The sequence below is a fragment of the Drosophila innubila genome, assembly GCF_004354385.1.
Source record: "Drosophila innubila isolate TH190305 chromosome 3L unlocalized genomic scaffold, UK_Dinn_1.0 0_D_3L, whole genome shotgun sequence".
Taxonomy (NCBI): domain Eukaryota; kingdom Metazoa; phylum Arthropoda; class Insecta; order Diptera; family Drosophilidae; genus Drosophila; species Drosophila innubila.
The window spans coordinates 2,029,379-2,043,487 of record NW_022995376.1 but is presented as its reverse complement, the minus strand read 5'-3'; the positions used below and the strand labels follow the sequence as shown (position 1 = coordinate 2,043,487).

Here is a 14,109-nt window from a genome sequence, read left to right as displayed (position 1 = left end):
TGAGGCCTATCGACAAATAGTTTGCATACAAATTCATGCATATATTATAAGTTTTACACAGAGCAAAAAAATCAAGTATGTCGTACTTAAAACTTCAGGCTAAAATTTGGTTATTTACTAAGACTAAAAATTCTACAAAGAAGTCGAGTATTTCTATAGTCCACAAATTTAAAGATACTCAATTTAATATACTTTAAATAATTTAAATGAGTTCGTTTACCTTTTATCTCACAGTGTAGCGTCTGTAAGACAAATGAGGGAAATATCAACCAAATATTATTTATTTTTTTTTTGTATTTTTATTTATTATATTATTTTAATTAACTAATAAGAATTGCATGTCGAAGGCTCTTTAGGCGTTTCTGAAATTTTTAAAACATCTGAATTTGTCCGTTAAACAAACTGTAAACATATTTTCACCAGCTCGTTTCAATCAATCAAGAATCAACAATCAATTGGAGTCATCAAAATACTGATACAAGACAGTTTCCATATGCTAATCTTCTTGTTTTTTTAATGTAAAGGTCATTCGATTTGCCAAATCATCAGCATCATCATCGGAAATATAAATATATATGAACATAACAAGAACTTGTGTACTTCCGTCTCAGATACCATTGATAAGACGCGTTCTTATCAAAGTCAAATTATTGGCAATTTATTTAGCCCAAAAAATTCAAAAATTTGGTGTTCAAATGAAAATCGGCCAAGTCTATTTTGTTTAATGGATTTGCTCTTGCTGTGGAATGTGAAATCCATCTTTGATAAATTATTGACTAAATATTAAGGTATTAAAATGATATATTCATTTATTAACATAATATGCCATATTTCTTAGATATTAAATAAATTAGGCGCACGAAACTTAACACTAATCACAATACTCTTCTTAAAATAATGTTTTGATTTGAAGAGAGTTTTAGTTATGAAATAATAATATGATAATAGCTAAAATTATTGCTTAAATGAAAGAGTACATTCAATTGTAAAATACGAACTCTTTAGACTTTTTAGTGGCATATTAAAAAGGGATTAAAAAATTATCTTATCTAATAATATATTATTAATATATTTATTATTAAATACTACAATACATTTATAGACATAAATTCTGTTTAATAAGCGTAGACCCTAAAAATTAGATTTAATATTTATTGACAATATAGAAAAGTATTTGAAATTAAATTAACACCAAATTTAAAGCTCACTTTCAAACAATTTTTCATTCATGCAACCAAAAATAAACAAAGAAAAAAGCTTAAAAGCTATTTATTATTTTGACATGAGTTTTAATAAAGAAATAAGGAAAAATAATCTGAATATTAAGTGTCTTTTAGCAAATTGAATGAATAGCTCCAACAATAAGTATCTTTGAACTGTATCTTTTGTTTCTCATATAGAACACAAACAACTACAATAGAGTTGTGAATATTGTCCGAACCAAATATAATTTATTATGTATTTGTTTAATAGACATTTAAGAGTCATTTTCAGTGCGACTCAAATGAAACTTTCAAATTTGTGTGGCTTTAAACAGAGTGTCTATTGATTTATCATTATATAATGCGTTAGTTTGTCCACATTTGAAGAATACGTTCAGGAAATACAAACAGATGGGCGGCAACAACATCAAGAAAAAAGAACAACAAAATAAGACCAGTGGCATTGAAGCGTCTCATAAATAAAAACAAACATTAATTTAAACTAATCCAAAACTAAAAAAAAAAAAACAGAAAAAATAAACTAAAATACCAAAAACTAAAAACCGCAACTCTAACTAAAGCAAAATCAAATTAAATAACATTTTAGCAGACGATTGCGACAGAAGATTGTGATAAATTTGTGGCACAGGTGTCACATTTGATATTAATTGTTAAGGCGGGTTTTTTTTATAAGCTTTTAATTTTTAGTTTAGTTTTGGAATTGGGTTTTTAAAACTGAGTTCTCGGTTCATTATTTGTTTTTTACGAGCTGCTCACAAAACAAATTTGCATGCAAATCATTCAATTAGGTTGCTTTTAGCCATTTTTTTTTAAATTTTTGTTTGTTTTTTACTCGTAAACATTGGCAAATAAAATTCAATTAAAATCTAAATCGTTAAAAAAAAAAGAGACGCTTTTAAATGTAGTCAAACGAGAAGATTTCAGAACTGAACTAGGACCAGAAAAGTCAACCACATTTTTGAATGCCAATTTCATTTGGTAGCTTGTTTTATTAGTCTATAATTTACTTTCTGCCCAACATTTTGAATTCCAAAGTGTGCGCATAAATTTTGAACCAAATTACATATATTCTGGCTATTCTCGATTTTTTTTAAATATATTTATTTAATGTAGCAAGTCTTTAGCTGGATTCAACAGGCTCTAAGAATTTACTTTCATAACTCAGCTAAATTTCATGATCATTATCGCTCGTCAGCTAGTTTTAAACGCACCCTAAAATCTAAATCTATATATCGCACATATATCCAGATCCACTTAGATTTATTTACATAAAATTCATATAAGTTAGCTCTTTTATCTGATCAAGTGTTAATGTGCTCAGCACTATTTTTATGCTCCCATCTCGTCTGTCCGGCTTGGCGGGTGTTTTTTTTTTCTTTTTTAATTTTTTAAATTTGCCTGTTGCCTTTTGGCTTTTTCATGTTGGCCAAACCATTTAAATGATAATATCTATCGCACAAGTTCTGCCTCCTGCTAACTCCAAACTATTGTCTCTTAGAATCATATGCAATATTCATATGTTTATTCAAACTTATGCCTATCTCTTTTATTTTGAGTGTCGTGTTAAGTTCAAGAAACTAACCGAGTTAACTTACGACACTCTGTTTTGCAATCTGGATTTTTTTATGGCCTACAAGAAATTCATATATTGTCGACATTCAATCAATTTGTGACTAACTTGGCAAACCGACAATTTTATACGCTAGCAAATTAAATACCCTATAATAAATTGCTTTGATTGAATAAGATAAAATTTTTAAAAAGAATTTGCTAAAAATTTTTTGGATTTTATATAAAAAAAAAATAAACAAATAAATTAGCCTAAGACAAGAATTTAAATAAAACTAAGCCTCAAAAAAATTATATGAATTAATAGGAAAATTAGATCAGATTAGATTAGATTAACTATTTTTGGAAGATATCCTGGAAACAAAATAAAATTTTATTGAATGTGTTTAAAAAATACATTTTTTTCAGGAAATTATCAGAAATGAGAAACTTTTCGAATTAAAATTATTTTCTAAACAACCTGAAATGATTAATTAATGCAAAGTGAATTTAAATAAACTGTATTATTTTTGATCTTATGTTCTACACACAAAACATGACATTACATTAAAAAAGTTTTCGAGAACGTATAAAAATATTATATAATTTGTACAAAAAAAACTTTCCTTCTCTTCAGTACCAGTTTCTTCTATTAAATAACTTTGTCACTTTCTTTAAGAATTTAAATGAACAAAAAGTAAAAATGTGAATTTTAAGACTAGTTTAATAAATATTCTTATATAATAATGAATAAAAGACTTTCCAGTTTTGCTATAGAAATTATTATGTAATTCAGTCCTTAAAACTTTCTATTTTTGCAAAACCAGCTTCTCCATTTCTTCTTAATTAAATCAATTTGTCACTTTCTTTAATACTTGACTGGTTTTATAGAATTTAAATAAATAAAAAATTAGTGAATATTTAAAAAGTGTTTGGTTGAATAAACTGGGAGAGTATATTAACTATTATATAATAATGACTAATAGACTTTCCAGTTCTTCTTCTATTGTTCTCCATTAGATAACTTCCTTTAAAACTGGTTTAGTTTTGAGGAATTTAAATTTTAAAATAAAATACATAAAATAAATGAATATTAAGAAAGTGTTTGATTGCCTAAACTTGTGTCTAGAAATTCTAATGGAGCTCGTTTTGAAACATATAAGAAATGCTAATCGCACAGATTTTAGCTCCTGCAAAAGCTGCTCCATTTTAGATAAGTTAAAGTAGCTCGTTTTAAAATATGCAAATAGTAGATAATTTGCATAACCATAGGTAGCTATGGAATCATTAATACAACAGACGTCAAAGCCAGAGTCGTTATCAGACTTGTCCTGGTCAATTTCAAGGTCAACGAAACGACAGCGGCAAATTCATTCAATCCAAATTCGACTTCATTCTAAAGTCATAAAAGGAATCCAATTAAATGGAATAAACCAATAAACTAGACACGTTTATCATTTGTGGGCGATTGTTTTGACCACTACATTAATATACATTTGAATGCCATGAAAGTAGTTCTATTTGTATGCTTAATAACAAATAAAGTGATTAAATTTTAATGCGACAAACTGATCAAAAGACCTTCATAAGATGGCAGTTTCATCTCTTTGCCGTCAATAAATATTTAAACTCACTGTTACCCAAAAAAAAAACAACCGAAAGTAAGACAAAAGACGAAAGTTTGTGTGCGGCAAACAATAATCAAACTAATGTGTTTATTTAAAGACAAGACGCACTCTGGGCGCATTTTTAATACCCTTGTAAAGGGTGTTTAATTTTGTCACTAAATGTGAAAATCTTTGGAAAAAAAAATATAATCACTTATGTTTTTTATATTTTTTAGATTGATTCTTAATCCCACAATTTTAAGCAACTGAAATAACATAAGAAATACAAATAAAAAATCAACCTTTAATGTGCAAAACTTTTAATTTTTTTGAGATATCTTAGCCAATTTCAAAAAATTTGCACCAGATGTTGTCTTATACATTCTGATCAAATTTGGCTTAAATCGGACTATTTAATCATATAGCTGCCATAGGAACCATTTTTACAAATGAACCTTTAGTATGAAAAAAAATATTTTTTTTGTGATATTTTAACAAATTTCATAAAATATACATTTGGTATTGTTTTACACATCCTGACCAACTTTGGTTGAAATCGGTCGACTATATCATATAGCTGCCCTAGGAACAATCAGTCTAAAAATGAATACAGGGCTCTGCAAGGGCATCAAATCATCGGCAAACCTAAAGTAACCTTTCTTTCTTGCTTCTTTATTTTCTTGTCTTGAATTCCACAAAACTTTTAGTTTCGATGCGTTCATTCACTCCACAAAAAGTTGAAAGAAGAATGTTATCTAACAAACGCTTCTCATTGCGGCTCTATTGGCAATTAATCTCTGTTAGGCGCTTTGGAACAGGTCCATCGCCTTTGTTAATGAATCTTTGCTAAGAAATTAATTTTTGACAGGCTGGCAAAGCAACCAAGCAATCGACCAACTGTCTGTCTGTCTGTCTGTCTGTCTGTCTGTCTGTCTGTCTGTCTGTCTATTTGTTAGTCTGTCCTTTAGTCATGTTCTTGATAGCAGCCACATTTTATGCAAATGAAAACGAAATTTGTTTAAAAAGCAACTGAAACTGCTTAAACTTAGATACAAATTAACAAAGAATTTATTTGTATTCATGTCTTTGAGATGTTTTTTTTTTAAAGTCTTTGTCTATGCTTATTAATTTATATTTATTTCCATTTGTATAAATAAATTTCATTTTTCCGTATTGTTTTTTTTAGCACAAAATGGTTTTGTATTTACAGTGATCACTCGAAAATCGGATTAATGGACTATAAAATGGTAAGTGCTCTCTTTAAATTTGTAACTACTAAAATTTATTTGTTTGCACTCCAAAATTTGTATCTAAAATAAAACTTTTTGTCCTGAAACACTGACTGATCATTGAAAAGCCCAAACCGTAAGACCTAGACGTCTGAATTTTTTATAAACATAGCTAAAACAAATTAATACTTTATTAAAGTAAAAGAATTTGTTATAGTCGCTTGAATTAAATGCCACACCCCTTATAACTAAAAATATACCTCTCCAATCAAATTTTAATACTACTTGCAAGTATTTCTTAAGAAAATTTCCGTGCTAGTTTTTCCTATGCCTACTGTACTTAATAAAATATCATTGTTAATGAAGCCTGTCTTAAATCTAAATATAATAACTATAATAATAGTATATTACATTTTTCATTTTTCTCGCAACTGTCAAAGCTGACATTAATGCCGTCATTCGGAATTTAGAATTTGGTTTTTCTGTGTTTTCAGTTTTTCGGTTTGCTGAACACAACTTGACGTTATTCTCACATTATTTAAATCCGAACGGTTTTTTTTTATGGAATTTGCACTTGTTGTTTTAATAACTAAGCGGATTTTATTTGCTTAACTAACGGAATTTGCGAATTGTCGGTTTGTTTTGGATGGATGTGAGGTCATGCCAAGATTCCTATTTGGATTGCCATAATAAATTTGCGTTTAGCACATTTCTGTACGATGATCAAGGCTGTCTTTGAATAGGCTGATCGAATGGCTGACTGAGTGAATGAGTCAGTCAGTCAGTCAGTTAGTCGAGCATCCGGTTCGTCAAGTGCTAATCAGATCTGTAGCGAATTCAGTTCAATTCACTATTTATCCATCCATCCAACCATTCATCAATCTTCACTATTTGAATGCAGATTGCGTTGATCTCTTCACGCTTCAATATCTTCATTGCCTTTTCGACACGTCCTCACGACTCTTGAGGTTTTTGTTTTACCAAATGGTATGTGTGGGATTTCATAATTCCTATTTTACTTCGGGCTTAAGCTCAACAGGTCTGACTAATTATGGCCAAATACGCAGTCGTTTTACTTAATATATTTATCAATTTTGCGTTTCCATTTTAAAACAAATTTAAGTGGCCAACTGAATTAATTAGCTTAAAATCTAAGAGGAATTTCCATTTTAATATATGATCTAATTTCTGACTATTTTCTACTATTCCCTATATGAAATATTTAAAAACAAAAATTCCGAAAACTTATTCTTACAAATTTTCGGAATTCTGATGAGATTTTTTCGAGCTTTGACTATTGCTACAATTAACAAATACAATGCATTGCAAAGTCAATAAGTAAAGCTCTATTTACTCAATACAATTCCTACAACTATACAAATCTCATGGGAAAAACTTGAGACAAAACTCTTTCGAGGGCTTTTGATTTGGCATTTAAACTCACATAAACAAAATCACAGCATATACAGTTAGTCAAGTAATTGTTTTGACAAAGAAATAATTAAGCATTTTGGTTATAAATTTTTAAAAATAGTTGAACTTGTTCTAAGCAGCATAAGAACTATTTATAATAATATCGAAATATATTAAATACCAGAAAAATGTTCTATTGTAAAATGATATACCTGAAGCTTGATTTTATCAAAATAATTACTGTACTAAATATATATGGAATTACTCTGTATACAAAAAAAATCTTTATTATTTTGCGCTTTAGCTAAAAAGTCGTTTGTACAAAAAAGTTACATGTAAATAGATGTTTGTAAATATAGTAAAACAGTTTAATACCTTTTGAATATGGTACAAAAATTTGTCAAATTGTGAGGGTTACAAGTTGGTCAAGAGTTTTAAAGAGATATATAGAGCTCTTCGCTACCTCGACTATTAGCAGGTAAACACGAGTGTTAAATGTATACAATATTCGAAAAAAATGGAATGTCTTAAATTATATATTGGACGTTAATCGTTTCGTTGTGCTTAACTAGGTTTTGATGTATAGTTTTGGATATGTCAATTCTTAACTAAGGTACTAGATTAGTAGAAGTTTATGCAATCCAATCGGTTTGTCGTCGCAGCGTACAATTTGAAAGGTATTAGAAACTAACAATACTTTGTTTTTTAAGGCACTATTAAATATTACAAAGAGTTGTTTAATTAAGGCACGTGTGTAACTAATTATTGCTACTTCTCAGCAGTGCTGCCAGTTTGTGCATAATATAATGCTTTAAAGGAAAATTACCAAAAAGTCAACAAATTTTGGAATAATAGTGTTTTCCTTTAAATTAAACATATTTTTAACATTTAAAAATAAGCTAGATTTAGCTTATAATAAGCTAAACTGGCAACACTGCTATTTCTAAACGCTTGCGACTTCAAAAAATGTGAAAAATACAATTTCAGAGGAAGCGGGTTGGGAAATTGTGCGTTAATTGAGCGCAATTTGATATGCAAAAAATGATATTACACGCGATAATGATTCATTTGAGCTGTTGTTGTTATAGTTGTAGTTATAGTTGTTGTTGTTGAGAAGAAGCATTGCAGATTCAGTCAGTCTTCTGTAGAACAGTTTTGCCTCGTTAATTAAATGGATGGATGATTCATAAGTACCAACTGAAAAGTCTCTTGTGCGGCATGATTGGTGCAATTGAAAGCGAATTGCATAAACATTCAACTAGCGGCTGGTTTAAGCCAACTAAAACTATATATATATTTAATTGTATGGTGAGAATTGCTTTGTAGATTCTTTGAAAAGTGTCGTGGGGACGGAATGTTTCTGATGTGTTGTCTCTGGTGTGCTGCAAAAGACAAAGATGTTGAAGGTTAAAATGTTGCCACATGTTGCATACTTCATTTACATAATAGGAATAGTTGTCAATATTTATTTAAATTTATATTTATTTAGCAGTCGACTAAAAAATTATTTTAAATTTTTAATTTAATTAGGAAAGAAGATGTTAAATTTGCCATTACAAATTATTGTGACAAAAATAAATAAAAGTATGCTTTTATTTAATTTTTAAAAAAAGAGATAAACTCAAATTAAATTGCAATATTTTTTTAACTTCTTCTGAGAAGCATAAGCAACTAGAATGCAAAAAAAATATAAAACAAATAAATGATAATAAAAAATGACTGACTAAAAACCATAAGCAATTATAAATAAATAAAAATTAAACAAATAAGGGATAATATAAAAATGTTTGTCCTGACTGACTCAACAGAAGGTTAAGCCATAAGTCGCATAAGGCATTAAAGTTAAATGACAATTAAATGCAGAAAATATTTTTAAAAAAATGTATAGCAAATTTGTAATATTTTTTAAATAATATTAATATTTTGTCGACTTAAAATAAATAATAAACATAAAGTAAATATTGACAACTATGCCTATAAAACATACCCAAGATTATTGTCACCTGTTGGAGGAGAAGCTTGTAGACTGTAGAGTGTAGACTGTAGACTGTAGACTGAAGAGCAGTCTTCAGACTGGAGGTCTGGGGGTTAACCCCGCACCAGTTCGAAGCGTGTCTGCGACTCCTTAAACTGCAACCGCTTGCGATGCTGGACATGCGCCTCGGTGAGGAATAAAGTGGCTGCCACCAGTGTGAGAACGGTTCCCACACAGGCGAGGATGAAGGACCAGCCAAACCAATTGTTGGCATGCTCCGGCATCCAACCATTCCGATTGCCAAATCCGGCAAACACAATCACCGCAATGGCAGCACTGACACCAGAGCCCAGTAAAACATAGCCCAATCCGAGTATAAGATGTATAAAATGCTTCTGATCCGGTCCAGCGCAGAGGAAGAAGACGAGCACGCCAATGGCACTGACCAGCATGCCAATAAACGTGATTGTATAGAAGAACTGTGTGGCTATCATAAAGGCGGGCAGCAGAAATCCACGAATCTCATCGTATCCCTTGGTGAATGGATCATAGACCCAACGACAGCCGACAAAGAAACGACGCTGACTATCGTCATTCACATCCGGCAGTGAACGGAAGCAGTGCACCCATAAACCCAATCTGTCCAGTTTGGCGCCCGTTATGCGATAATCACTCACCAGCCAACTGGGCGTGGCAAATGCAATCGCTATAAAGGCGAAGGCAAATATAAAGACGCCAACGCCACAGCTGCCTGCCAATGTTCTCCGCTTCATTATAACCGTATGATGAGAGTGTGGACTGGGTAAATGCTCCTGGGAATCCTCGCGTGCAAAATCTAGCGATTTTTGCATTGAATTTGGCAATGTTTTTCACAGTTTACGTTAAATGTTTGTTTGCGTTTCTGGTTGGTTTGGGTGTGGTGCAAAACGCTTTTCTACCCACAACGTTGCCAACTGGCCCAAATGTTGCCACCCGACCGAAAGGCTGCCACCCTGTTACATTTAGCGATCTGGCAGCATGTACCAATTAAGGTCAAATGACAAAATTGGTAACTAATAAATTGTCCACCTTTTTTATGGCATTTTCTTAATTTTGAAGCTAGAATTTTTTAAATTGTTGCAGTTTTTATTGGAAATCTCGGCAATTTATTTATATTTCTTTTTCAGAATTAAATTTGTAGTTTCTCTTCCCTTGGAATGAAAAGCTTCAAACCTTCATTAAAATGTAAACCTTAATTTTGTTTAGTTTCGAATTTGAAATTTTCTTAAAATTATTAATTAGTTGCAAAGATATGGTATTTTGATATGTACAATAACTAAATTTAAATTTATCGCTACTGGCGCCAACGTCTTCGAAATCTGTATCGATATTTTGTGCAGCGATAAATATCCCAGATCTGTGTGCTGTTGCAATTGTGACCAAGCTAGCTATCGATAACATAGGGCTGCAACAGTATGCAACTGTTATTAACAGCGACATTTGCGCGCCCTGTTAAAATTTCAAATACAAAATGTTAACGGTGTAAATATATTTTATATATTTAAAAAAGTCTTTCAAACGTAAAATTATTGTGTTTTGTCCCTTTAAATGCTCAACACTGTGCGTCTTTGATAAAGTTCATTCTTAAATTTAAAGTGCAGCCACTGCCTTTTGGGCCGCATCATCCAAATCGCTGGCTGTCTGAATGGGCAGACCGGAGTTTTTCAAAATCTCCCGAGCTTTGGTCACATTGGTGCCTTCCAGGCGCACTACGAGTGGTACATTGAGTTTTAGCTTCTTGGAAGCCGCTACAATGCCATTAGCAATGGTGGCACAATTGACAATGCCGCCAAAGACATTCACCAGAATTCCCTTGACTTTCGGATCGGATGTGAGTATCTCAAAGGCCTTGGCGACCTGATCCTCATTGACTCCGCCACCGACATCCAAGAAGTTGGCGGGTTCACCGCCACTGAGTTTAATAATGTCCATGGTGGCCATGGCGAGTCCGGCGCCATTTACCAGACATCCAATATTTCCATCCATGGCCACATAGTTGAGATTATATTTGGCTGCTTCCACTTCACGTGGATCCGAGTCCTCTTCGGTAGTGTCCAAGTTGAAGATGTCCTTCTGTCTGAACTGCGCATTGTCATCAAAATTCAGCTTGGCATCCACCGAGATGACTTCTCCCTTATCAGTCTCCGCTAGAGGATTAATCTCAATCTGCACAGCATCCACAGCTTTGAAAAGTGTGTAGAGCTTTTGAATTTCATCCGCACAACGCTTGACAGCATCACCCTTGAACTCCAGAAACTTGGCCACATCCAGCAGCACGCTCTCGGGAATCGGCTTGGCAATGTCCAGGGGCACAGTCTTCAGTTTCTCGGGTGTCTCCTCGGCCACGGCCTCAATGTCCATGCCACCGGCGGGAGAGGCAATCAACACGGGTCCATTGTGCTCGCGATCCAGTAAAATGCAGAGATAAGTCTCCCGGGTTATGTTGATGCTACGTGCCACCATCACCTTGTTGACCATTATACCCGATTTGGGTGTCTGCTTCGTTATCAGACGATTCCCAATCATTTGTTTGCTCAGCGAAAGAACTTCGCTCTTGCTGTAAAATTCGAATTGGTAAATTGCTGATAATTATTGTGTTTATTTTTAATCCGTTGTCTTATCTGTTATCTTTATCAGTGCTGCCAGATTTTCAGTGGTTTAAATAGTGAACTTGATTTTGAAAGATAGAAATAGCCAAAAAAAAAAAAGGCATTTAATGTGGCTAACAAAATTTTATAATAAAAGAGCATAACACATCCTGAAAGCTATATCTATTAAACATTCATATTTCATTCATATACAGGAGTAGCTATAAAATATCTGCAATGACAACACTAATTGCAATTAGAAAATAACTACATGTCTACCTCTAAAATAGCTAATATGTCAACACTGCGCGTTATCAGTACACTTACTTTGAGGTTATGTGCACGCCTCCCTTGAAGCCATTATCAAAGGTTCCCTTGCCGCGTCCGCCGGCTAGAATCTGTGCCTTGACCACATACTCGGGACAATCTGTGTGTGGTAATTAGCGGCAATTTAGCCAAAGATTATATAAAGTTAACCGGTTGCTTCGCTTTTGATTACCAAATGTTTGAACGACTTGCGCATCAGTTTTTGAATTATCCAAGACTTTGAACTGTTGTATAGCCACACCATATTTTTGCAATAAATCCTTTGACTGGAACTCCAGTAAATTCAAATGTCGCACAGGTACCTAAATAATAATTGATAAACAAAGAAAACAAAGTTTGAGGCAAAGGTCAAGTAACGGGGTTAACATATGTTAAATGGAAAGAAACCTTATGAATGAGCTGATGTGCAGTTTTAGCGGCTCTGATCAGTAGCGACATGTTGAACTCGATATTTGTTACTAAACTATATTTTTAAATTCAAATTGAATATTTTTATTGTCGGCAAATTAATGCAGTCTTGTTTAAATAACGCACAGAAGCAACAACAAACACTGACAGTGTTGATAGCTCGCTGCTGTTTTAAAAGACGTTGCCACCTGGATAAAAAAGTTGCCATTTATTTTAATGTTGCCACAACGGAAAATTTTGCTGGATGGCAGCTCTTGCGCCAAATCAGTGTTTTCACTGTGTGGCAACAATTTGTTTGAGTTAGACCAACAGCTGTTTATCTTTTTTGTTGTATAGTACTTCGTTTTTTGTTAAAAAGAACCGCATTTAATGACTAACTTTAACGACAAACAATAAATGAACAACGAGAGTGAAATGGCTCCTGAAAGTACAACATTGCCGCCGCTGGCAGCACTGCCGCAAATTCCAGTGCTCACATCTGTTAGCTGCAGCTTCGTTCTGGCCGTCATCTATGTGGGCAGTCTATATGTGTGGAGCACCAAATACAATCGGGATCATCCGACGACAATAAAACGACGCTTTGCCAGCGTATCCATTGTCATGTTGCTGGCGCCATTGTTTGTTTACTTCTTCTCATCGCCTGAGTTGCTGCAACGTGAGCCGTTTCCCAAGTTACTCGGTTTCCGCTGGAACGGATTGTGGCAGGCCATTGTGATACCCTATCTTTTGACGGCCCTGCTGTATCTGGGACCCATCTACGTAAACATGCAGAATGAATCATTTCGTTCCTATTTTGGTATGTTCCTTCAAATGCAACACAATATGTTATTTAGAAAGATTACTTATTTTAGATCTGGATTACTGGCGCGGCTCGTTGAGCAACATAATCTGGATACGCAATCATGTGATGGCGCCTTTGAGTGAGGAATTTGTATTTCGCGCCTGCATGATGCCACTGATACTGCAGAGTTTTTCGCCCCTCACCGCGGTGTTTATTTCCCCGCTCTTCTTTGGTGTTGCTCACCTGCATCACATCGCTGAGCGTCTGAGTCTGGGAATGGAACTGAGCACCTCACTTCTCATCGGATTGTTTCAGTTCACGTACACAACACTCTTTGGTTTCTATTCGGCATATTTGTTTGCCCGCACCGGTCACGTTGTAGCTCCTTTGCTGGTTCACGCTTTGTGTAATCACATGGGATTACCGGATGTGCAGGACCTGTGGCAGCAGGATCTCTGGCGACGTGTGCTGGCCATAATGTTGTACCTTGTTGGTCTCGCTGGCTGGATTTACCTGCTGCCCATTGCCACAGAACCGTCGCTTTACGATAACAAGCTTTATTGGAACGTTTAAGCAGAGTATTTATCATATGTTGTGTTGTTGCCATATTCGAAAAATCATACATATTTCTTTATGTATCATATTTTAGTCATATCATGTTAAGCTGAATGTACAATAAGTCTTCCTGTTACATTAATAAATCGTGCAGCTATTTTAACAAATTAATTAATATAAAAGTATTTCCTTTTAAAGTTGGCGGCATAATGAAAGTTTGAAGTTTGTCAAACCAAGGGAAGAGAAGTAACAAATGTATTTATAAAAAAACTATTGAAAAATCGACCAAATTCTAACAAAAATCCTGCAAAAATTAAATAATATTCTGTCTTCAAAATTAAGAATAATTCAAAAAAGTTTGTTTGCTAAGTTGCAACTATTTTTGACAATTTGATTAAAATGGTACAACTTGCCAG

The 14,109-nt window shown here is 33.2% G+C and overlaps 3 protein-coding genes across 3 annotated transcripts; 1 reads left to right on the top strand and 2 right to left on the bottom strand.

Moving 5' to 3' along the window:
* Positions 1-7,287: 7,287 nt before the first annotated feature.
* LOC117788163 lies at positions 7,288-9,938 on the bottom strand. The gene is made up of 2 exons (XM_034626834.1): positions 9,008-9,938; positions 7,288-8,402 (listed from the first exon to the last, which is right to left on the bottom strand). Exon 1 carries the CDS (start codon positions 9,844-9,846, stop codon positions 9,109-9,111), a length of 738 nt encoding a protein of 245 aa, XP_034482725.1. The 5' UTR covers positions 9,847-9,938; the 3' UTR covers positions 7,288-8,402; positions 9,008-9,108.
* A 570-nt stretch (positions 9,939-10,508) lies between these two features.
* On the bottom strand, positions 10,509-12,499 carry LOC117788161 (succinate--CoA ligase [GDP-forming] subunit beta, mitochondrial). Its single transcript, XM_034626832.1, has 4 exons — positions 12,337-12,499; positions 12,122-12,251; positions 11,950-12,049; positions 10,509-11,591 (listed from the first exon to the last, which is right to left on the bottom strand). Exons 1-4 carry the CDS (start codon positions 12,385-12,387, stop codon positions 10,625-10,627), a joined length of 1,248 nt encoding a protein of 415 aa, XP_034482723.1. The 5' UTR covers positions 12,388-12,499; the 3' UTR covers positions 10,509-10,624.
* A 123-nt stretch (positions 12,500-12,622) lies between these two features.
* LOC117788162 (CAAX prenyl protease 2) lies at positions 12,623-13,865 on the top strand. The gene is made up of 2 exons (XM_034626833.1): positions 12,623-13,153; positions 13,209-13,865. The coding sequence occupies exons 1-2, from the start codon at positions 12,754-12,756 to the stop codon at positions 13,709-13,711; spliced, it is 903 nt and encodes a 300-aa protein (XP_034482724.1). The 5' UTR covers positions 12,623-12,753; the 3' UTR covers positions 13,712-13,865.
* Positions 13,866-14,109: the final 244 nt, after the last annotated feature.

What these genes read in the sequence shown, in the direction of transcription:
- LOC117788162 (XM_034626833.1), top strand. Translation starts at nt 12,754, where the DNA reads ATGAACAACGAGAGTGAAATGGCTCCTGAAAGTACAACATTGCCGCCG. An exon ending in ATCATTTCGTTCCTATTTTG is followed by an intron (nt 13,154 to 13,208) that starts GTATGTTCCTTC and finishes TACTTATTTTAG; the next exon opens with ATCTGGATTACTGGCGCGGC.
- LOC117788161 (XM_034626832.1), bottom strand. Translation starts at nt 12,387, where the DNA reads ATGTCGCTACTGATCAGAGCCGCTAAAACTGCACATCAGCTCATTCAT. An exon ending in CACATCAGCTCATTCATAAG is followed by an intron (nt 12,252 to 12,336) that starts GTTTCTTTCCAT and finishes ATTATTATTTAG; the next exon opens with GTACCTGTGCGACATTTGAA. An exon ending in GCAAGTCGTTCAAACATTTG is followed by an intron (nt 12,050 to 12,121) that starts GTAATCAAAAGC and finishes TACCACACACAG; the next exon opens with ATTGTCCCGAGTATGTGGTC.
- LOC117788163 (XM_034626834.1), bottom strand. Translation starts at nt 9,846, where the DNA reads ATGCAAAAATCGCTAGATTTTGCACGCGAGGATTCCCAGGAGCATTTA.